The sequence below is a fragment of the Aquarana catesbeiana genome, linkage group LG04 (genome assembly GCF_042186555.1).
Source record: "Aquarana catesbeiana isolate 2022-GZ linkage group LG04, ASM4218655v1, whole genome shotgun sequence".
NCBI classification, from domain to species: domain Eukaryota; kingdom Metazoa; phylum Chordata; class Amphibia; order Anura; family Ranidae; genus Aquarana; species Aquarana catesbeiana.
Genome location: NC_133327.1, coordinates 166,418,608 through 166,441,277, shown reverse-complemented (window position 1 = coordinate 166,441,277; position 22,670 = coordinate 166,418,608). Strand labels below are relative to the sequence as shown.

Sequence of the window (22,670 nt, the reverse complement as noted above, 5' to 3'; positions counted from 1 at the left end):
TGGCCTTCAAAACTGTGATAGGTAGTGAGGAGTAAAATCAAAAATGTACGCCCTTAGAAATCCTGAAGGCAGTGATTGGTTTTCGGGGCCCCGTACGCGGCTAGGCTCCCAAAAAGTCTCACACATGTGGTATCCCCATACTCAGGAGAAGCAGCTAAATGTATTTTGGGGTGCAATTCCACATATGCCCATGGCCTGTGTGAGCAATATATCATTTAGTGACAACTTTTTGTAATTTTTTTTTTTTTTTGTCATTGTTCAATCACTTGGGACAAAAAAAATGAATATTCAATGGGCTCAACATGCCTCTCAGCAAATTCCTTGGGGTGTCTACTTTCCAAAATGGGGTCATTTGTGGGGGTTTTGTACTGCCCTGCCATTTTAGCACCTCAAGAAACGACATAGGCAGTCATAAATTAAAGGCTGTGTAAATTCCAGAAAATGTACCCTAGTTTGTAGACGCTATAACTTTTGCGCAAACCAATAAATATACACTTATTGACATTTTTTTTACCAAAGACATGTGGCCGAATACATTTTGGCCTAAATGTATGACTAAAATTGAGTTTATTGGATTTTTTTTAGAACAAAAAGTAGAAAATATCATTTTTTTTCAAAATTTTCGGTCTTTTTCCGTGTATAGCGCAAAAAATAAAAACGGCAGAGGTGATCAAATACTATCAAAAGAAAGCTCTATTTGTGGGAAGAAAAGGACGCAAATTTCGTTTGGGTACAGCATTGCATGACCGCGCAATTAGCAGTTAAAGCGACGCAGTGCCGAATTGTAAAAAGTGCTCTGGTCAGGAAGGGGGTAAAACCTTCCGGGGCTGAAGTGGTTAACATGCAATCCCATGCTGATAATAGGGGTAACAGGGCTCTTCTGTCATTAGATACTATGAAAGCATTTGACAGCGTGGAATGGCCTTATCTTTGGGAGGTACTGAAGCGATTTGGCTTTGGTGATGTATACATTACCTGGGTGCGCTTGTTGTATCATTGCCCTCAAGCAGTCAGTAGAGAGGCTGGCAGACTGTCACTTCCATTTACCTTAGGCCGGGGCACGTGGCAGGGGTGCCCTTTGTCCCCCCTGCTGTTTGCCCTGGCACTAGAACCACTGGCAATCAAGATTGGAGATCATGGGGATATCACAGGCTTCTGCTATGGAGATAGACGGGAGAAGGTGATGCTCTATGCCGATGATACAATGATTCTGTTGGGGGATATGGAGCAATCCCTGAGGAACACGATGGAAACAGTGATTCATTTTGGGGAATTCTCAGGGCTGAAAATAAATTGGACTAAATCTGCCCTGATGCCCCTAGATGAGGTCAAATTACAAGATGGAGAGCGAGTGGGGGATATCCCGGTGGCCACTTTCTTTAAATATCTGGGGATATGGGTGTCGCCCCGAATTAGGGACTATGGTCAACTAAATATTTCCCCGCTACTGGCCAGATTTCGCCTGCGGGTTAAAACGTGGAATACCTTGTGTATGTCAGTCGCGGGCAGAGTGAATCTAATTAAAATGATTCTGATGCCCCAATTGCTATACATGCTACATAATTCCCCAGTAGTGATCCCACTAAAGACCTTCAGGATAGTTAACGCTATATTCCGTGAACTAATTTGGAAAAACAGACCCCCCAGGATAAAGTTAGAGCATTTGCAATGCCCTAAAGATGACGGTGGCCTTGCACTCCCGAATCCATGGCAGTATTATTTGGCATCACAACTGCAACACTTGATAGGCACCATGGTTCTGGAGGGAGATTCAGCAGACAGATCCCCTAGTGCTTAAAAATGTATCATGCTCCATACAGTAGGTGGGAAATCAATTCCAACTGCTCTGGAGGCATCGGCCTTTGGTAAACCCCAAAAAAGCTTCCCCACATATAGCCTAATACAGAAAATATGGAACAAAGTTAGTTATCTACAAGGGACAGCAGGCTTCAATGAATTCAGCCCTATCTGGGCAAATGAGTCCTACCCTGAGCTGGCCAAATTGCAACACGCGGAAAGGTGGAAGAGACATGGCATTTTTTACTTGATTCAAGTTACTAGTAATGGGAAATTATTGTCTTTTGAAACTTTGAGAGAGAAATATGGGTTACCACAACATATGCAATTCTACTATATGCAACTCAGACATGCTTTCATAGCCCAGTCTAGGACCTCTGAGTGGCATATGGATCCTACTCCCATTCTTTCTCAACTTAAGACTGCAGAGATATCTAAAGGATTCATCTCCCAGTGTTATTGCACACTACTGAGCAAGTACCTCTTAAAACACCCTCTTTTACATAGGACATAGGACATAGGACCCCTGGATGAGGATCAGTGGGAGGATGCCCTACAATCAGTGGCTGTTTGTTCCTTGAATGTGACACAAAGGATGACACAATTGTATACACTTCTGAGAGTATATTACACGCCTCATAGATTGTATGCCATGGGACTGATACCCACCCCTTTGTGCACTAGATGCAAAAGGGACCATGGTGAGTTCATACGTATGCTCTGGCGTTGCCCCAAACTGCATGTATACTGGAGGGGGGTGATAGATGTCCTTTCTGCAGTGTTTGGGGTGCAGATTCCTCTGGACCCTAGACAATGCATTTTGAATCTGCTGGACGAGTTTGAGTGGGAACCACACACCAGAGAAGCTCTTACTAGGGCCCTCTTTGTGGCTCGTAAGTTGATCATGTTGCATTGGAAGTCTGAATCACCCCCATCGGTTAAGGAATGGATTACTGCAGTAGGTAACACGTTACGAATGGAGAAAATTATATACCAACATAGAGGTTTTGCCATTAAATTTGAAAAACTGTGAGAGCCATGGCTGGGAACCCCGGGACTGGCCCCGGAGGACCTAGTCATGGATAGACTCTTGCGACTTAACATGGGCTGAAGGGATTGCACACTCCGATATTCTGTTAAATTAAGTTGGGTGGGGTGGGCTGCTATAGAGGATTAGTCCGGGAGCTTAGTGGTATTTGATAATAGAAGTAATAGATTTTGTGAGGGTGGTCTTATTTGAATGGTGTAGCAATGCAAAATAAATGACAAACAGTATAGATGAGGCAAGGTTCTTAGGGAACTTGTAAAGGTATATGCTGTTATAAATGCCTGGAATGTAGATCTTTGGACTGTAAGCATTTAATTTTCAATAAAAGTTTTTTGGATAAAAAAAAAATTCACCAGAAGGCTGGGTTCACATATATGCGAATTGGATGCATCTTTAACCGCATCCAATTTGCATAACATGTGAATCGCACAATCTCAATAGAACCGGTTCACACGTGTGGGGCAGCAGCGGTGCAGTTTTAAAAAGGGTCCTGTGCATTTTTGGGTCAGGTTCAGGTGCGATTTCAGGTAAAAAGTCGCACCTGAACAAGTAAACAGAAATGCACCGAACTGTCACATTGAAACCACGGCTGTATATGTGTGAACACAGCTGAAGGTTTTTGGTAAGAGAATTTTCCTGATTCCTTTAGAACTGCAATATATCTATATCTGTTTAGTCCCTGATTTCCATTTTAAAGGAAGTTTTTAGTATAGCTACATGGACAGGACAATTTACATTTTCTGCGACTGATGCATTTTTAGATTTCATTATCCTCCTGTGATAAGGTGATAATTTGCTCTTATGTCATCATTTTCCTGAGCTATTATTAGTTCCACCTTGTTATCACCAAGAGATTACACATTTCGTCAACTTGCAATTTCAACATACATTTTATGGAGTAATGAATGATAATATGTATGTATGTATGGTTGCCTCTGTGAGAATATATTTTTAAATTGTACTTCATAGGTCTTAAATATCTATGTAGCACCCTCCTAGGTACATGCTAGGATTAGGTAAATTTAGTTCTGGCTCACTGTTTTCAGTGGAGCTGCATTTCGTTGTTGGGTAGGTTTTAGTTTTGGCTCGCTGTAGTCAATGTGGTTGTGTTTTGAATATTCTGGTCTGTTCTGTGTTTCAGAGGCTGCAGGATTGACTGCCTCCCCTTGGTTGTCCAAAAAAGTTCTGGAAGTTAGTGGGCAGGAAGGGTCTAGTCAGCAGCTGAATATTCATATAGCCCTGGCCACTCTCTGGGGAGAGGTGCCCAGATGTTGGTTGGGAGTGTTTCTAAATACTCTGGGATGAAGAGCAGAGGGTATTTTTATTTTTCCCTGAGGAGGAGATCACAGCCTAGGGGAGCTGTAAGCCTCCTAGGCCATTCTGCCATGTGCCTGTGGTTTGTCAAGGCCTCAGTTGGGCTACCTGGAGGCCTACTTTGTTGAGAGTTGCTGTGTGAACTGGCCTTAAATTAATATCTGTAGTCTCAAGCAGGATCTGCAATTGTGAAAGACTACTACGTTAAAGATTAAGTAAATTTATGTATTTTTTTAAATCGGCACCAGGGATGGTACTTGCATGAATGAAATGTGTCCCGTGTGCTGGTAACTGCTTTGAACTTTCGGTGCTGCAGAAGTTAATAGGAGTGACTCCACCTGTTACATGTGTAGCACCTTGGTGTTTAGGCAGGGTTACTCCTAAATTTACCTGCCAGGTATAGCTACCTTGGCTAATTGAGGATCAATTGATTTAACTCTAAAGCCTCGTACACATGATCAGATTTTCGCAAAGCCTCGGACTTTTGTCTGAAGGGCGATGGCCAAAAACTTGTCTTGCATACAAACGGCACACAATTGTCAGCCAACAAACATGAACGTAGTGATGTACTGGATGTACTATGAGTCGATAAAGAGGAAGTTCAATTGTCAGGTGTCACCCTTTGGGCTCCTTCTGCTAATTTCGTGTTAGTAGAAGTTTGAGTGATTTGCGCTTTTCAGTTCGTTTCTGAACGGCCGTTTGTCAACCAGACATGTTGCGGAATCGGAGGAGATAACGTGTATTATTGGCCTTGGAGTTATTGTTTTGACCCAAGTCCAGTCCAGGAACAGATGGATTTCTTGGACCAAAAATTGGTTGCTTTATTACTCATGACCACTTATGTCATATGCCTTTGCTGCGGGAGCTCCAGGAGAATAATCCGGATGCTTTTTGAAATTATCTCCGGAAGACGGACCCCTGCTTTCACCAACTCTTGGCATTGTTGACCCCCTATGTTAAGCAGCAGGACACATGCATGAGGCTCTTATTTTTTTTTTTTTGGTTGAATAATGATTTGATTTTATATAATTTTGGATGCATAGAATGCACTTTTTGGTTAAGTTCTATTGGCAGATAGCATGTCTAATTTTATTTGTTTTTTTTTTTTTTTTTAATGCACAATAAAAAATTGTGGCGAATAATACTTGGCTATGTGTTTTACTTCAAATGACAGTTTGGGAGTAGGCAGTTAATTTTACATGGTATTTTTTTAAATGTAACAAGGGGCACCAACATGGTTGTATCTTTTGATCTTAACCACTTCAGCCCCGGAAAGATTTACCCCCTTCCTGACCAGAGCACTTTTTGCGTTTCGGCACTGTGTCGCTTTAACTGACAATTGCACGGTCGTGTGACGTTACACCAAAACAAAATTGACGACTTTTTTTTTTCCCCTAAAAATATAAAAACCTCCTGGCTTTTATTTTTTGTGCTATAAACATAAAGTGACAATTTAAAAAAAAAGCAATATTTTTTACTATTTGTTATAATATCCCAAAAATATATAACAATTTTTTTTTTCCTCGTTTTAGGCCAATATAGATTCTTCTACATATTTTTGGTAAAAAAAAAAAAAAAAAAAAATCGCAATAAGCGTTTATTGATTTGTGCAAAAGTTATAGCGTCTACAAAATAGGGGAAAGGTTTATGGCATATTTATTTATTTTTATTTAGTAATGGGGGTGATCTGCTTTCTAACTTTTTTTTTTTTTTTTTATCATGACTGACACATTGGACACTTTTGACACTAGTTTGGGACCATTGTCATTTATACAGCGATCAGTGCTATAAAAATGCACTGATTACTGTGTAAATGACACTGGCAGGGAAGGGGTTAAACACTAGGGGGCGATCAAGGGGTTAAGTGTGTCCTAGGGAGTAATTCTAACTGTAGGGGGGATGGATGGGCTCACTACAACATGACAGATCACTGCTCCCGATGACAGGGAGCAGTAGATTTCTCATGTTGCTAGGCAGAACAGGGAAATGCCTTGTTTACTCCATGACACAATCGCGGGACATCGAGTCTGTGGGCACGGTCTCGCAGTATGCGGCACGCGTGCGCCCACTAGCCCACTAATTTAAAGGGGACGTACAGGTATACCCATTTGCCCACCGCTGCCATTGTGCCGACGAGTATCTGTGGTCGGCAAATGGTTAAAAACTACGGGATAATGGTGTTGTGGTAACGTGCCCAAAAAAAAAAGCATAATATTCTTGATAACACTAGAAAACTAGATATCACTTGGACTTTTGTCTGACAGACTTGTATACACGCGATCGGAAAATCCGACAACAGACATTTGTCTGTGAAAAAATTTTTAAGCCTGCCACCCAACATTTGTCCGCGGAAAATCCGACAACAATTGTCCGATGGAGCGTACAAACTGTTGGATTTTCCGCAAACAGCCTGTCATCACATAAGTCCCATTGGAAAATCCGATTGTGTGTACGAGGCTTATGTCTGTTTGTTATTGCTGCACTTCTCTTTCGCCGCTAGGTGGCCAGGCACTTGGTGGCATTAGATAAGACAACGGCACTGCAAGGTCAGATTATGGGTATATGGGGTGTCTAGGCCAATGGGCAGGGGTTTTCTTAAATCTTTTGGCCTGCTGGGAGAGCCTATATATTTGGGTGGAGTCAGGTGATCTGTGCCACTTGGACGACGGGTGGATGTGTGTCATATTGCCCAGGCTGCTAGGCCAGAGTTTGGGCCTGTCCCAGGGACATCTGGCTGCTAGGCTGTCTGAGGGCCTATCCAGAAGCAAGAGGGCAGAGCAGGGTTGGGATTGCGGCTTGCAGTCAACCAAAATTGATGGTTCTGATGGCTGTAGAACCTGTCGTGCTCAGAGGTAGCGGAGAAGCTGTCGCCACTAAGGGACCAACCACCTTATTACCAGGGATCAAAGTGAGTAGCTGAAGCAAGTACCAGAGCAGAATTCTCACCAACTGGGGAGGATGAAGAATCAGGAAACTTCAGCAGGTATCAAGCCAGGGACCCAGCCAGTGGAAGTGACACTTGCAGAGCAGCCTTGTGTGTTGAACCAGGGACCGAGCAGTCCAGTGGGGTGAAGCTTGAGAAGTATCTGGAGTGCTAAGCTAGGGACCCAGCAGAGAAGCGGGGGTGATGCTTGAAGATACTACAGTGAAGATTGGAGGAGCTCAAGGGATTCAGTGGCAGTGAATCATTTAGTCTAGTGAGAGACTGGGAGCTCAGTGGGCTAATGAACTACAAGAAGTGATTGTAGTGGAAGTGAAGGAACTGTTACACTTTGGGTTAGAAACTGTTAGACTGTTGCCATAGGAGACAGCATTCCTACACATGCAGATGTGGCGTCTTGCTGGATGCCTTTCCCCGCATGGCTGTCCTCCTGTAGAAGTCTCAGTCTGCTAATTGACATGCAAATTCCTAAGGGTGTCCTGTCCCTGACCCCCTCTCCCAAAGTTATGTTAAGAGAAATAAAATCTCTTTGCATTCAAGAAGTGTCTGGTGGCCATGAATCTATCTTGCATTACACCCGCTATGCCTTGCAATCCACCATATACAGAAGGATGTCAGCTATCTCTGGCCCTGGAAGTTCTCATTAGACAGACTGAAGGAGGCCTGGGACCTTGCTACACATGCACTCATCAAAATTGCTGGCTATACCTGCCCTTTCCACCCCCCCCCCCCCTTTAATTCATAGAGGCTGTATTCTAGTTCCCACAATGAAAAGCACTGTATGAATGAAAGGTCTGCTAATTCCATTTATAGAGTGCAATTCATTGAGTGCACTGATAGTACAGCTTCTATGAATAAAGGGAGCAGAAATGGTGGGCTTAGACAAAATGTTTGAGTGTCTGTAACAGGTGGGGCCACTCATTATTACCCCCTCAGCAGAAAGATCACAGCTGTGGGGGTTTGGGGGGGCGCGTATTTATATCTTTGGGGAAAATATGATAACATACTAATTTCATCATATATACAGGACACACCTGTAACAATGTGAAAATGTGACAACAAAGAACAGTGGTCTTACTGAGGGCAATAAGAGGCCTGGGGGTCCTGTAAATCTAGACTTGTATATGGATATAGGCAACTGAACAACCATCTTGAAAAAATACTATGGGTGATGCAGGGGCAAGTATTTCTCTTTGTAGAGCTAAAGTTATGAGTTTTGTTCCACCAATTTCACAACCTCCATAATGTTTGTATGCTTTTCCCTGCTACTCCCAGTTTTTCCTTTCACCACCTAAAAAACATTCTCTTTTGGCATTTTGGTCTTAGTGTAAGTGTTCATTTTTATGAGCACAGTAGGGTTTTTGATAGTAAGCCCTTTAAGATCAGTGACTGTTGTGAATTTTTTCCTAGGTACCCTTTAAAGTTTACTTCCACTATCCTAAATTGGGATCAATGGGACTTACTTTATATGTGTTACATTTTCCCATGCTCATAGCAGAATTTAATATTTAAAACTGCTACTTACCTTTTCAGGCTCCATGCACATTAGGAGTAGAAAAAACGTCAACGTTTTTAGCTTAAACGTGGCATAAAAGACCCAAATAGAAAGCATATTGTTTAAAGGTTAGGTGAGTCTATGAGAGTTTAAGAATTTTAGTTTATAGGCGTTTTTTGCACTACACGCCCCTCTGCAAATGTCTCACTCCCAAAATAACCAGAATGCATTTCACACTGCATTGCATTTTTACTAAAAAAAAAAGTTGAAACTTGATGTTCAAAAGAGATAAGAGGCGTTTAGGAGAGACTGACGTTTTTACAGCTCCTAAACTTCTCCAGAAAATGCAATAGAAGGTTTTTTTTTTTTTCCTGCTTCTGAACGTCCCTGACAGAAAACGCCTGTAGTAGTCATAAAGTGCAAAGACACGTAGAACACAATAGAAGTGCTTCTAGAGGCAGGAGAAAAAAATGTCAAACAACTGTAGAATCGACTTTTTTTTTTTTTAAGTCCAGTGTGCACGGAGCCTTATCTGCTTAAAAATGCTATCTAGCTTTCCCCTTCTTTGTAATGTCAAGGAGAGGGATGGAGAGTTTTTTTTGTTTACCATAAATAAGGCCTAAGTGGCGCTAAAATGAAAAACCGAAAAATAAGCACAAGGGACATGACTTACAGCCAGGATGTGTCCCTTGTGTTGATTCCTCTTCTTTCAGTTGAAGTTCTCCTTCATCTTTGCCCCCACTCCCTCTGCCATAATCATCCAGTGCAGCGGAGGTTAGTAGAACTAAGGCTGGCCATACATGGAGCGAATTTCGGGGTCCCCCAAGGTTATGTTCTTGGACCTCTTCTATTTTCAATCTACGCCTCTTCCCTGGGTCAGCTGATAGCTTTTCACGGCTTTCAATATCATTTCTACGCTGACGACACACAAATCTATCTCTCCACTCCTCAACTCACTCCATCAGTCTCCTCACGCATCACTAACTTACTAACCGACATAACAACTGCACTGTTTTCTCAATTAGCTCATCCCCCACAGCTGTTACCCTCTTGTATAACTTGACCCTCCCTCCTAGATTGTAAGCTCTAACGAGCAGGGCCCTCTAATTCCTCCTGTATTGAATTGTATTGTAATTGTACTGTCTGCCTTCATGTTGTAAAGCGCTGCGTAAGCTGTCGGCGCTATATAAATCCTGTATAATAATAAAACGCTGGCCATACATGGAGCAAATTTCTTCCCTGCAACCGCTTGATTCCCCCATCAACACGGACTGTGTTATTGCAGGAAACCCTCCTGCCAGGCCATTGTCTTCTCCTGACGGGGGAAGCTGTCCACGCTGGGAGAAGGCAGTGATTATCGCTAGCGTCTATAGCAGCGATAATGCACACAGAGCTGGGCTCGGGAGCGAGCATGCACGAGTGCCCCCCTAGAAATTGACTTGCTATGGGCGCACTCGAAGAGGAGCCAGGAGAGCCGAAGGGGGACCCGAGAACAGGAGGATCGGGGCTGCTCTGTGCAAAACCATTGCACAGAGCAGGCAAATGCTATAAAATGAGTCTGTCTGTGTGTGTCTGTGTGTTTTGTGTTTTTTTTTTTTTTTTTCCTTTTCAATATCACTTTAACCAGTTGCCGACCGCTGCACGCCGATGTACGATGGCACTGGCAGGCATAAGGGCTTACCTGTACATCCCTGCCCGCGGGCGGGGGGGGGGTCCGATATTTTGACGCTAGTTAGCCAGGTAAGTATTTAGGTTCAGCGTCAAGTTTTTATAGCGTCATGTACCCCCATATATTACCTAGTAAAGGTTTTAACCCCCTGATTGCCTCCTAGTTAACCCTTTCACCAGTGATCACTGTATAACTGTTACGGGTAACGCTGGTTAGTTCGTTTTCTAGTGTCAGGGCACCCGCCGTTTATTACCTATTACCTATATAAGTTAGGTTTTAGGGTCTGCGTTGCCCCAGGCAGCATCAGGTTAGTGCCAGTAGCGCTAACATCCACGCATGCAGCATACGCCTCCCTTAGTGGTAAAGTATCTGAGCGGATCAATATCTGATCTTATCAGATCTATACTTGCGTCCCCAGCAGTTTAGGGTTCCCAAAAATGCAGTGTTAGCGGGATCAGCCCAGATACCTGCTAGCACCTGCGTTTTGCCCCTCCGCCCAGCCCAGCCCACTCGAGTGCAGGATCGATCACTGTCACTTACAAAACACTAAACACTTACCTGCAGCATTCCCAGAGTCAGGCCTGATCGCTAACAGTTTGTTTTTTTTTTTTTGGTAGCATTTTGATAGTCGCTGACAGTCAGGAGCTTTTTTACCTGTGAGTCTCATTACTGTACCACTAAATTTAGAGCCCAAAATCGCAAATCGAAGGTACAGTAGTGAAGAAGCCTATACGTTTCTGAGCATGACAGATGGTGAAGAGGAAGTCACTCATCTGTCAGATTCAGGCTCAGAATAAGAACCTGTAGACAGCGGCTCCATGACAGATGGAGTTGTGGTCCCTGCCAAGGTCAGGCGTACCAGACCCCAATCTTCTGCTGTTGAGGTGCAATAACCGCAGGGCTCTCGTATGGAGCAGAGTAGTACTAGCGCCGCTATTCCTTCTGGTAAACTGGCAAGCACCAGCGGTGATGTGGCAAGTCTCATAAGGTGCAGTTCAAGCTGGCGAGGTGGCAAGCACAAGTGATGTCCTGCTGCCACCAAGAAGACAAAGACAGGCCCGTCGAGCCCATAGTGCCCTTCCTGCTGCATTTGCCAATCCTAATTGGGAACCCACCACTTCTGAAGCACCCGTACTTCCCCCATTCACTGGCCGACCCGGCATTCGGGTGGAAACAGTTGATTTTACGTCACTTGATTTTTATTCGCTGTTTTTCACCGAAGATCTCTATAGATCTATTGTGGACCAAAGCAATTTGTATGCTGGTCAATACATCGCCACTAATCCCCAGTCCTCCCTTGCCAGAGATTGGAAACCAATTAAGGTTTCTGAATTTAAGATCTTCCTGGGCCCATCCCTCCTCATGGGCATAACCAAAAAAGTGAGTTGCGGTCATATTGGTCCACTGACCCAATTTACCACATGCCCGTGTTCTCTGTGTCCATGACCAGGGCACGATACGAGCAGATTTTGCGGTTCATGCACTTCAACAACAATGAACTCTGTCGTCCTCGTGGAGACCCTGAATACGATCGGCTCTACAAAATTCGGCCCCTCGTAAACCACTTCAACGTTTTGCAGACTTGTTTACTCCCCATCAAGTTGTCTGCGTTGATGAATCCCTGATTAAATTTTCTGGCCGCTTGTCATTCAAACAGTATCTTCCCAGCAAGCGTGCCAGATAGGGAGTCAAGATGTATAAGCTCTGTGACAGGGCCACAGGCTATACATGTAGTTTTATGATTTACGAGGGAAGAGATGGTCACATAGAGCCTACAAACTGCCCTGACTACATAGGAAGCGCTGGCAAGATTGTGTGGGACTTGGTGTCACCTTTGGTTTCACCCAGCGGCTTGTAGATTCCCATCTTAGGCTGGGTGAGAGAGCCTGCTTGAAGTGTAATAACTTGCTCGCTATGAAGTGGAGGGATAATAAGAATGTTTTCGTTCTTACCTCCCTTCATGCAGACACGACGGTCCAAATTACTAAGACAACTGGTGTTGTGGAGAAACCCTCTGTGTCCACGAATATAACCAAAATATGGGAGGGGTGGACCTCAACGACCAGTTGTTGGCGTCGTACCTAGTTGCCCATAAGGCCAGACGCTGGTATAAAAGTGTCTGTATACTTATTTCAATTGGCTTTGAACGCTCATGTGCTATACAGTGCTTCAGGATGGACTGGATCCTTCCTTAAATTCCAGGAAGAGATTGTCTGAGCCCTTCTGTTTCCAGACGGTGCTCCACCTCACCTTCCCAATCCAAATACAGTAAGCCGGCTGCATGGGGCATTTTCCTTATGTCCTCCCGAGTACACCTACACAACGAGCCCCCCAAAGAAAATGTTGTGTCTGTAAGCACGGATATAGGCGTGACACCCGCTATTATTGTCCCTCCTGTCCTGACAATCCTGGTCTCTGCATTGGTGAATGTTTTTAAGCGCTACCATACACTAGTTGAGTTTTAGGGTAGGGTACAGCATTGCACAGACTAGGCACACTTTCACAGGGTCTCCCAAGATGCCATCACATTTTAAGACCTGAACCTGGAACCGAACCGTTACAGTTACAAATAAAAGTGTAAAAAAAAAAAAAAAAAAAAAAAAAAGTAAATACACAAAAAAATAAAAGAAGAAAAACAAATACTTGTCTTATTGTTCTCTCTGTCTCTCTATTCTCTCTCTATTCTGCTCTTTTTTTACTGTATTCTATTCTGCAATGTTTTATTGTTATGTTTTATCATGTTTGCTTTTCAGGTATGTAATTTTTTTTTTTTTTTTATACTTTACTGTGTTTTTATTGTTAACCCTTTTTTTTGTTTTTCAGGTACGCCATTCAGCTGCAGCGTGGATTTATTTATCTTAACAGCAACAACGTTTGCTCCCACGATACATAAAGCCATGACTCCAGTGCTGTAGGGGGTGATTTCACCACCACAGTTAAAAAAAAAAAAAAGTGCATATATCACGAAGCAGGGGTGGAGGAGCGATTTGCTCATAACTTTTGGGGCGGATGCCCCCATGCTTTGGCATATATAAATGGTGCATGTATGCCCATCATTAGAAGGGGGTGGATGAAGGGAGGTATTGTAATGGTGGGCATACCCACCGATCAGTCTTTTTTTTTCATTCAGCCCACAGGCTGCATGGGAAAAAAAAGATTACAATATATGCCTAACAAGGACCAGCAATGTACTGGTATGTTGCTGGACGTTGAGTGGTTATACCAGAATGATGCCTGCAGGTTTAGGTATCATCTTGGTATAATTCTTTTCAGCCAGCGGTCGGCTTTCATGTAAAAGCAATCCTAATGGCTAATTAGCCTCTAGACTGCTTTTACAAGCAGTGGGAGGGAATCCCCCTACCACCATCTTCCATTGTTTTCTCTGGCTCTACTGTCCCAAACGGGAACCTGAGAATGCAGCCAGTGGTTCTGCCAGCTGACCATAGAGCTGATCAGAGACCAGAATGGCTCCCAATCATCTCTATGGCCTAAGAAACCGGAAGCTAAGAGCATTTCATGACTTTTCATGATTTCGCCGGATATAAACAGCGCCATTCAGAAAGCATTTTATCACACCGATCTTGGTGTGGTCAGATGCTTTGAGGGCAGAGGAGAGATCTAGGGTCTAATAGACCCCAATTTTTTCAGAAAAGAGTACCTGTCACTACCTATTGCTATCATAGGGGATGTTTACATTCTCTGAGCTAACAATAAAAATGATAAAAAAAATATAAATGAAAGGAACAGTTTAAAAACAAAATTAAAAAACGAAATAAATAATTAGGAGAGAAAAAATTAAAAAAAAAGCACGCCTTTTTTTTTTCACTGCAAAGGTCAGATTGAGGGCAGTAATTTTAGCAGTAGACCTCCTCCATAAATCTAAAATGGTAACGTGTAAAGGTGTTTAAAGGCTTTTAAAAATGTATGTAGTTTGCCGCTGCATGTTTGTGCGCAATTTTAAAGCATGTCATGTTTGGTATCCATGTACTTGGCCTAAGATCATCTTCTTCTTTTTTTTTTTTTTTTTTTTTTTTTTTTTTTTTTTATTTCATCAAACATTTGGGCAATATAGTGTGTTTTAGTGCATTAAAATTTAAAAGTGGTGTTTTTTCCCCAAAAAATGCGTTTGAAAGATCGCTGCGCAAATACTGTGTGAAAAGAAAAAATGAAACCCCCCACCATTTTAATCTGTAGGGCCTTTGCTTTGAAAAAAAAAATATGTTTGGGGGTTCAAAGTAATTTTCTTGCAAAAAAAAATATTTTTTCATGTAAAGAAAGTGTTGGGGCTTTGTCTTGGTTAGAGTGGGTGATGTGTGACATAAGCTTCTAAATGCATAAAATGCCAGGACAGTTCAAACCCCCCCCCCCCCCCCCCCAAATGACCCCATTTTGGAAAGTAGACACCCCAAGCTATTTGCTGAGAGGAAGTCCATGGAATATTTTATATTTTGACGCAAGTTGCGGGAAAACGACAAATTTTTTTTTTTTTTTTTTTTTGCACAAAGTTGTCACTAAATGATATATTGCTCAAAGATGCCATGGGAATATGTGAAATTACACCCCAAAATACATTCTGTTGCTTTTCCTGAGTACGGGGATACCACATGTGTGAAACTTTTTGGGAACCTAGCCGTGTACAGGACCCCGAAAACCAAGCACCGCCTTCAGGCTTTCTAAGGGTGTAAATTTTTTATTTCACTCCTCACTGCTTATCACAGTTTGAGGCCATGGAATGCCCAGATGGCAAAAAAAAAACCCAAATGACCCCATTTTGGAAAGTAGACACCCCAAGCTATTTGCTGAGATGTATGGTGAGTATTTTGCAGATCTCACTTTTTGTCACGAAGTCTTGAAAATTTAAAAGAAATTTTTTTTTTTTTTTTTTCATTTTCAAAAACAAATGAGAGCTGCAAAATACTCACTATGCCTCTCAGCATATAGCTTGGGGTGTCCACTTTCCAAAATGGGGTCATTTGGCTGGGTTTTGTGCCATCTTGGCATTTTATGGCCTTCAAAACTGATAGGTAGTGAGGAGTGAAATAAAAAATGTACGCCCTTAGAAATCCTGAAGGCGGTGCTTGGTTTTCGGGGCCCCGTACGCGGCTAGGCTCCCAAAAGTACTCAGGAGAAGCAGCAAAATGTATTTTGGGGTGCAATTCCACATATGACCACGGTATGTGTGAGCAATATATCATTTAGGGACAATAGGCTCAACATGCCTCTCAGCAATTTCCTTAGGGTGTCTAATTTCCAAAATGGGGTCATGGGGGTTGTACTGCCCTGCCATTTTAGCACCTCAAGAAATGACATAGGCAGTCATAAACTAAAAGCTGCGTAAATTCCAGAAAATGTACCCTAGTTTGTAGACGCTATAACTTTTGCGCAAACCAATAAATATACGCTGATTAACTTTTTTTTTTTTTTTTTTTTACCAAAGACGTGGCTGAATACATTTTGGCCTAAATGTATAACTAAAATTGAGTTTATTGGATTTTTCTTCTAACAAAAAGTAGAAAATCATTTTTCTACAGTCTTTCCATTTTTATATCACACAAAATAAAAATCGCAGGCAATCAAATACCATCAAAAAGCTCTATTTGTGGGTAAAAAGGACGCAAATTTCATTTGGGTACAACATTGCGCAATTACCAGTTAAAGCAGCGCAGTGCCAAATTGTAAAAAGTCCTTTTGTTTTTGGCCAGCCAAATGGTCCGGGACTGAAGTGGTTAAGACAGCCCAAATTTGCCCACCATTTCAGCCTAGCCCTTGTAGTACAGCTTCTATGAATGGAGCAGCTGAGTGGAAAGGGTGGGCATAGTCGGACTGTCTTGATGGCCGGTAACAGCCCCTTAATTATATAACCCCTCTTGTATGAGTATGTTGGTGGGTGGGGGTAAGTTATGTCCGTAGTGCTTATTTTTCTGTTAATAATTGTAGCTACACTTAGGCTTTTACCCTGTCTGTACTGTGCTGGCAGATCTCATTATTATTTCATACTACACTGTCTATCCCAACAAAGGGCTAAAAAACTCAAGGCTTCGGTGGTACATTATATGTTAATGCACTTAGGTATGTTGTGTGAGTGGGAACACATAAAACCTATATAATGGGGGGGGGGTTTCTTGAATTTGACTGTAAATGTGAAAGTACACTTATGTAATATCACATCAATACATTAGTACAATATCGAATTTCATGAATATTAACCACTTCCCTACCGCTGTATTGTCATATGACGCCCGCAGGAACCCTTCGTCCCTCCGGTGCGGGTGTCATATGATGTCCTGGGATTCCCTGTATTGTGGAGAGCGCGCGCCGCCGCAACATTTGGGACCCGATGCGTGTGCCCGCGATGTCCGCTGGGTACCCGCAATTGCCCGTTAACCGAGCAGGACCTTGGATCTGTGTGTAAACACACTGATCCACGTCCTGTCAGGTGAGAGGAGACCGATCCTTGTGTTCCCTTTACAGAGGAACACTGATCGGTCTCCTCCCCTTGTGAGTCCCCCTTTAAGTTAACCTTTTAAGTTAACCCTTTGATCAACCCCTGTGTTAACCCCTTCCCGGCCAGTGACATTTATACAGTAATCAATGCATTTTATAGCACTAATCGCTGTATAAATGTCACTGGTCCCAAAATAGTGTCAAAAGTGTCCGATATGTCCGCCGCAATATCGCAGTCACGATAAAAATTGCAGATCGACGACATTATTAGTAAAAAAAAAAAAAAATATATAATAAAAATGCCATAATTCTATCCCCTATTTTGTAGACACTATAACTTTTGTGCAATCCAATCAGTATACGCTTATTGCAAATTTATTTTATTTATTTATTTATTTTTTCAAAATTGGCGCTTTTTTTTTTTTTTTTTTTTTTTTATATATAGCGCAAAAAAAGTAAAAACCACAGAGGTGATCAAATACCACCAAAAGAAAGCTCTATTTGTGGGGGAAAAAGATTATCAAAATTAATTTGGGTACAACGTCGCATGACCACACAATTCTCATTCAAAGTGTGAGAGCGCTGAAAACTGGCCTGGGCAGGAAGGGGGTGAAAATGCCCGGTATGGAAGTGGTTAAAATTACAGTGAATGTGTAATGCATTTCATCTAAATAAAAATAGAGCTAGGACTGGACAGTCCTGTTACGCACATACCCATTACTCACCTTTGTGCTATGAAAAGTTAATATTATTCACTCTAACTTGCATTGTTATGAGCACTGATCAGCAGTCTCATCGAGTGACTCATTAGTCTCAAGACAAGGTACCATGCTGAGAAGAACTTCTTATCAGCCTACCTTGATCCCACACACTGTGCATTATTGATAATCAAATGTAGGTAAGCCTTATCTTGCACACAACACTGAAATCCTCACCCACAATTTGTAACTGATAATACAGGTCACAATATAGTTTATAGGGCAGGAAACACCTTTCATCCTATTACAGCAAACTCCAGTACAAGTCATAAATGTTATAGGTATCAAGATTCTGCTGATAGATAGATGTAACTGTTAAATCCACCTTAATATTGTATAACCTTTCTCTGCCATATGTTTAGATTGTCGCTTTCTTCAAATTAGACTTCAAAACCTAATGCTGTCCATACATGTATAGCATAACAAATTTCTCTATCCTCGCTGTTTAGCCTCTGCCAGCTATTGTATTCTGACTGCCAACATCCTCAACTGTCAGAATACAGGAACAGTGGCTGCATCTGATTGGGTGCAATAGCTGTTTGGCCAACAATTTTTCACCTGCTTCCTTTGATAAAAGTCCATTTCATTTTGTTAAGCCCGGTGGTGCCAATAGGGGTATTCGTCCTGAAATGGCCAAAATTCAAGCTGTGTATGGCAACCTTAACATTGGCTTCACAGCCATGTACTTTGGTAGTGCCTGTATTGCCATAATTTGTAGTGGGTTACCATGCACATATTAATAAAGATTCAATTCATTTTCAATGTACTGACACACACCTGCATTACAGTGCATCATTGTAAAATGTACTGTTTGTTGTGTTGTGTAACATTGTAAAAATTGTGCAAATGCATTTTCTGATCGCTTGTATTATATTGGCAGCCCATTCAAGGGATACCTTAATGCAATGCACGTAAACGTAACATAATGCAGGGTAATGAAATGTAGTGAACTGGAAAGATTTAAGTAGGTCCTTACTCTATGCAGGTCTCTTTATGTAGTTTTGGATAGACTATGGAAAACTTAGAACTTCTGTCAGGTGCTTCTTCCTCTTGGCCCACCCTGGGGACCACTCAGGAAGTGAATTACCCAAAAAGCACAGAATGACACAACTGGCAGAAGATTTAACTCTTCCCCACTCTATAAGGGCTATAATTGCTTTCTTTGCCATAGATTGAATGTATGCAAACTTGGTTAAATGCCCTTTGATGTACTTGCAGGCCTTATCAAAATTGGGTAAGAAAGGATTCTATGAAGGAAAGATTGCACAAGCCATTGTAGAACTGGTGCAGAGCATTGGTGGTGTGTTGGACCTTGATGACTTGTCAAGCCACATGTCTGAAAATGTACAACCAATTTCCGCTACATACAAGGTAATGATACAAAAAATGCATTATATGAGAGCCACATACACAGCAATATCACAAGAGAATCTGAGATAGAAACTCCAATTAGAAACACACAGATTGAAGTGGTGGTTTATTGGTGCAGCTGCAACATATCAACTACCAGCCTGTATATGTAGTGTTAACTGTACTAAATATGACCATTGGGAAACCAACATAACCCTGGACATGTCCTATTTGTTACCATATTGCTACTTGCAAACGCATTGGTCTTTGTATAGCCAATTTTAGTGAGAAGTGTATCATTTGCATGTTGTAAAGTTAGAAATGTATTAAAATTAACCTGTGCCCAGACTTTGCGCACTAAAGTATTTACATATTAGGCCACATGCACACTGGACTTTCTTACAGTTTTTGGCTTCAGGCGTTTTTTTTTTTTTTTTTTTTTTTTTTTTTTCTTCTTCTGCAACCAGTAAACTGACCAGCATGGTACCTATGTGTCCATGCACACATAGGATAATTATCAGTGTTTTTTGGCAGGGGTGTTTTCTGGCTGGGAAAAAAACCCCTAGAACTAGTGGGTTTGAAGAGGAGCTTATCAGCTGTAAAAACCCTCCAACTCTGGGAAAAAAAAGCGGAAAAACGCTGAAAAACACAGCTATTCTGCTTTTTTGAGCGTGTTTGAGCCATAAGTTTTTGTGGGAATATAGTTTTGCTAAAAAAAACGCAAATGCTGAAAAACTCATTCTACAGCTAATGCCCCGTACACACGATAGGATTTTCTGACAACAAATGTTCTATGGGAGCTTGTTGGAAATTCCGACCGTGTGTAGGCTCCATCGGACATTTTCCGTCAGAATTTCCGACAAACAAAATTTGAGATCTGGATCTCAAATTTTTCGACAACAAAATCAGTTGTCGGAAATTCCAATCGAGTGTACAAAATTCTGACACACAAAATTACACGCATGATTGGAATCAAGTAGAAGAGCCGCACTGGCTATTGAACTTAATTTCTCTCGGCTCGTCGTACGTGTTGTACGTCACCGCGTTCTTGACATTCGGAATTTTCAACCACATTTGTGTGACCATATGCAAGACAAGTTTGAGCCAACATCCGTCGAAAATAAATCCAGGAATTTGTTGTCGGAAAATCCTATCGTGTACAGGGCATTGCGCTGCTGGAGTTTTTATAACTTCTAGTGTGCATGAGGCCTTATCATCAAGCAGTAAAAGCACTGCAAAACAAGCCCACATTAAACTTTCCAGCTATTAATCTTCTGCCGTTGTTTTAACCTTGGCTGCATTAGTTTCTTTTATAGGCTTTTTCCCCTCTGTTTTCATTGGTGATCTGGCCAGAATATACCTCCTGTATTAGTGTGCCTCCATTGGCTTCTGCTTCTGTCAATCACAGCCTGTCAGGAGAGAGCAGGGAGAGGGCTGAGCTGGCTTTGTGTGTCAATGAACACGCAGAGCCTGCTCGGGAGCAAGCACATACGAATGCCCCTATAGAAACCTCCTTACTATGAGCAATAGGCAAAGTTCTTGTGAAACAAGAACTAGCATTGAGACCAGTATGGTGGTGCACATGAGTACAGTCCTAGTAAAGTCTGCAAGCAGTAAATAAAGCTATTAGATAGCCAGTCCCTATGTGCTCAGTCTCTTCTGAGCAGCAACAGGTTAATGGCAGCAGAGTCCTCTCACCAGTGCCAGCGATGCAGGAACATGAGTCCCACTGTGCAGATGTTGGCTCACTACTGGATCTGCCTGGAGTAATTCCAGTCCTCAACACACGGCCACAGACTTATGGAATCCCTGTACTCCTGGTCATCTCAAGATCTCAGTTTTAAGACAGTTTTGTTAAGAATCCCTGCTCTAAGTGACATCAATGACTTAATGAAGTATATTGCTTGGTTACTGAGAAGCATAGTCCCAAACTTTTTTAATTCGAATTTGAAAACTATTCGTATTACAAAAGTATTCAAACGTTTTAAATTTCGTCCGAATTTTTTTTTTTTCATTGTTTTGGATTCGGTTACGTCCGAATTTTCCGAATAATGAAAATTCTTCCGCATTTCAATTCGGAACGAAACGTACCGCACACGTCTAATACAGGCCTGATTGGAGTGCTGCAGAGATGGTGGTTCTTCTGGAAGGTTCTCCTCTCTCCACAGAGAAACGCTGGAGCTCTGTCCAGAGTTACCATCGGGCTCTTGGTCACCTCCCTGACTAAAGCCCTTCTTCCGATCACTCAGTTTGGTTGAAGATTTCTGGTGGTTCCAAACTTTTTCCCTTGTGAGAGCCTGTGTCATTCCTGGCAGTGGTCAGTGAGAGGTGTGGGGCTGCGGGTGGGCTAAGCGGCATCTGCTACATATGCAACACTAGTAAAGAGAGAGGGCTGGCAGCATTTAAACCATAGTAGTTTTTCCTTCTTCAATTGCTGATTTGAAGGTTGAAAATATCAAGACCAATGTTGTTATCGCCTTCCAGATACCTATGATGCACAACAAATCCTGCAGACAAATTTGGAAACTTGGGAATTCAATTTCCTTTTTAAATGTTCCAGGCTTAACTCTGGGATCTGATAAACCTAAACCAAATGTGGGACAATTTTTGACCCACATTATGACCACATCAGTAAAGATGGCACCCACTATATGAAGGTGTCACAGATTACCCAAACCAATGCAGGGGGGTGAACTTGGAAGAGGATGCAGATGTGGACAGAGTGAGAAGCATAGGCGTGCCCACAGGGTGTGCCAGGTGTGCCTGGGCACACCCTAATTGCCTTGCGTGGTGCATATTCCCCCCTGTTTAGACCACTGATATTTCATCCCCCAAAAAAAGTTACAAAAGAAAATTATTTTTTGGCAAAGAAAATAAACAAAATTACACTGTCCACTGCCCTACTGACACCATCAGTACATATACACATGCATATGTATTTGAGCTTTGGGGTGCACACCCTAATGCAAGAGGCTGCGCACACCTACGGTGAGAAGAGAGCAGTCAGATAAAGGTTCAGCAGCATCATCTGATTTTCCCAGGAAACTGGCAAATGCCCATGGCATCCAGATGCAGAAGAAGCTGACGGATTCACTGTTGATACTGCTGGAGGTGAGGGAGATGTAGTTGAGGATGGGGGCACTGTGAATTGGGAAGATTCAAAGTTGGAAGCGTTACTAAAATCATTGCAAAGCCTGATACAAATAATGAAGCAGAATTAGATCCACACTATGGGTTAAATACTGTAGTGTCTTGTTGCAAGTGTACTGACAATCCTAGCTGAACTGCTGAGGTTGAAGTGTTTGGGGAGGCAGTGAAAGAGGAAATAAGGATCACTGTGAAAGGTTGCCTGGTCTCAAGTTTCCACCCTGCTGGAGCAGAGCAGTGCCAACAACTGCAGGGGTGGCAATCAAAGGACCAGTGCAAGGAGAGGAAATGGCAGGTCTGTTTGGTGATGGTGCTCTGAGCTTAGAGTGGGGCACATGCTATGTCATATGCTGAAGGGTGCAACAGTCATGGCTTCGCTTGTAATGGGAATATCCCAGGTGGCTGCAAGTAGACTACTTGGAGGGACAGGGAGTGTTACACATAGTGATATTTGCTCCAGTGGCTCTAGCAGGTGTTATTGTGGCAGGCCTGCCAGAAGCAAAGGAACACCTCAGTATAGATGACAAATGGGCCAGTCTGCTTCTAGGCTTAGCTCTTCCAGGGCCAGCAGACAACCTTGCCAGAGAAAGGGGAGCACCAGAGGAGGGGTTCCCATGGGTCAGGAGAAGCAGAGACCAGTTAGCGCTTTCCAATTGCTCCTTAACCCTGGAGATAAAGGTCTCAGTGTTCATAGGCAGAACAGGAAT

General features: G+C 42.5%; 1 protein-coding gene across 1 annotated transcript in view; it reads left to right on the top strand.

Moving 5' to 3' along the window:
• Positions 1-22,670, top strand: part of LOC141139619 (glutathione hydrolase-like YwrD proenzyme) — a 114,371-nt gene that overhangs the window by 25,480 nt on the left and 66,221 nt on the right. The window contains 1 exon segment of the mRNA XM_073625923.1: positions 18,685-18,837. Coding sequence (XP_073482024.1) covers positions 18,685-18,837 — 153 coding nt within the window.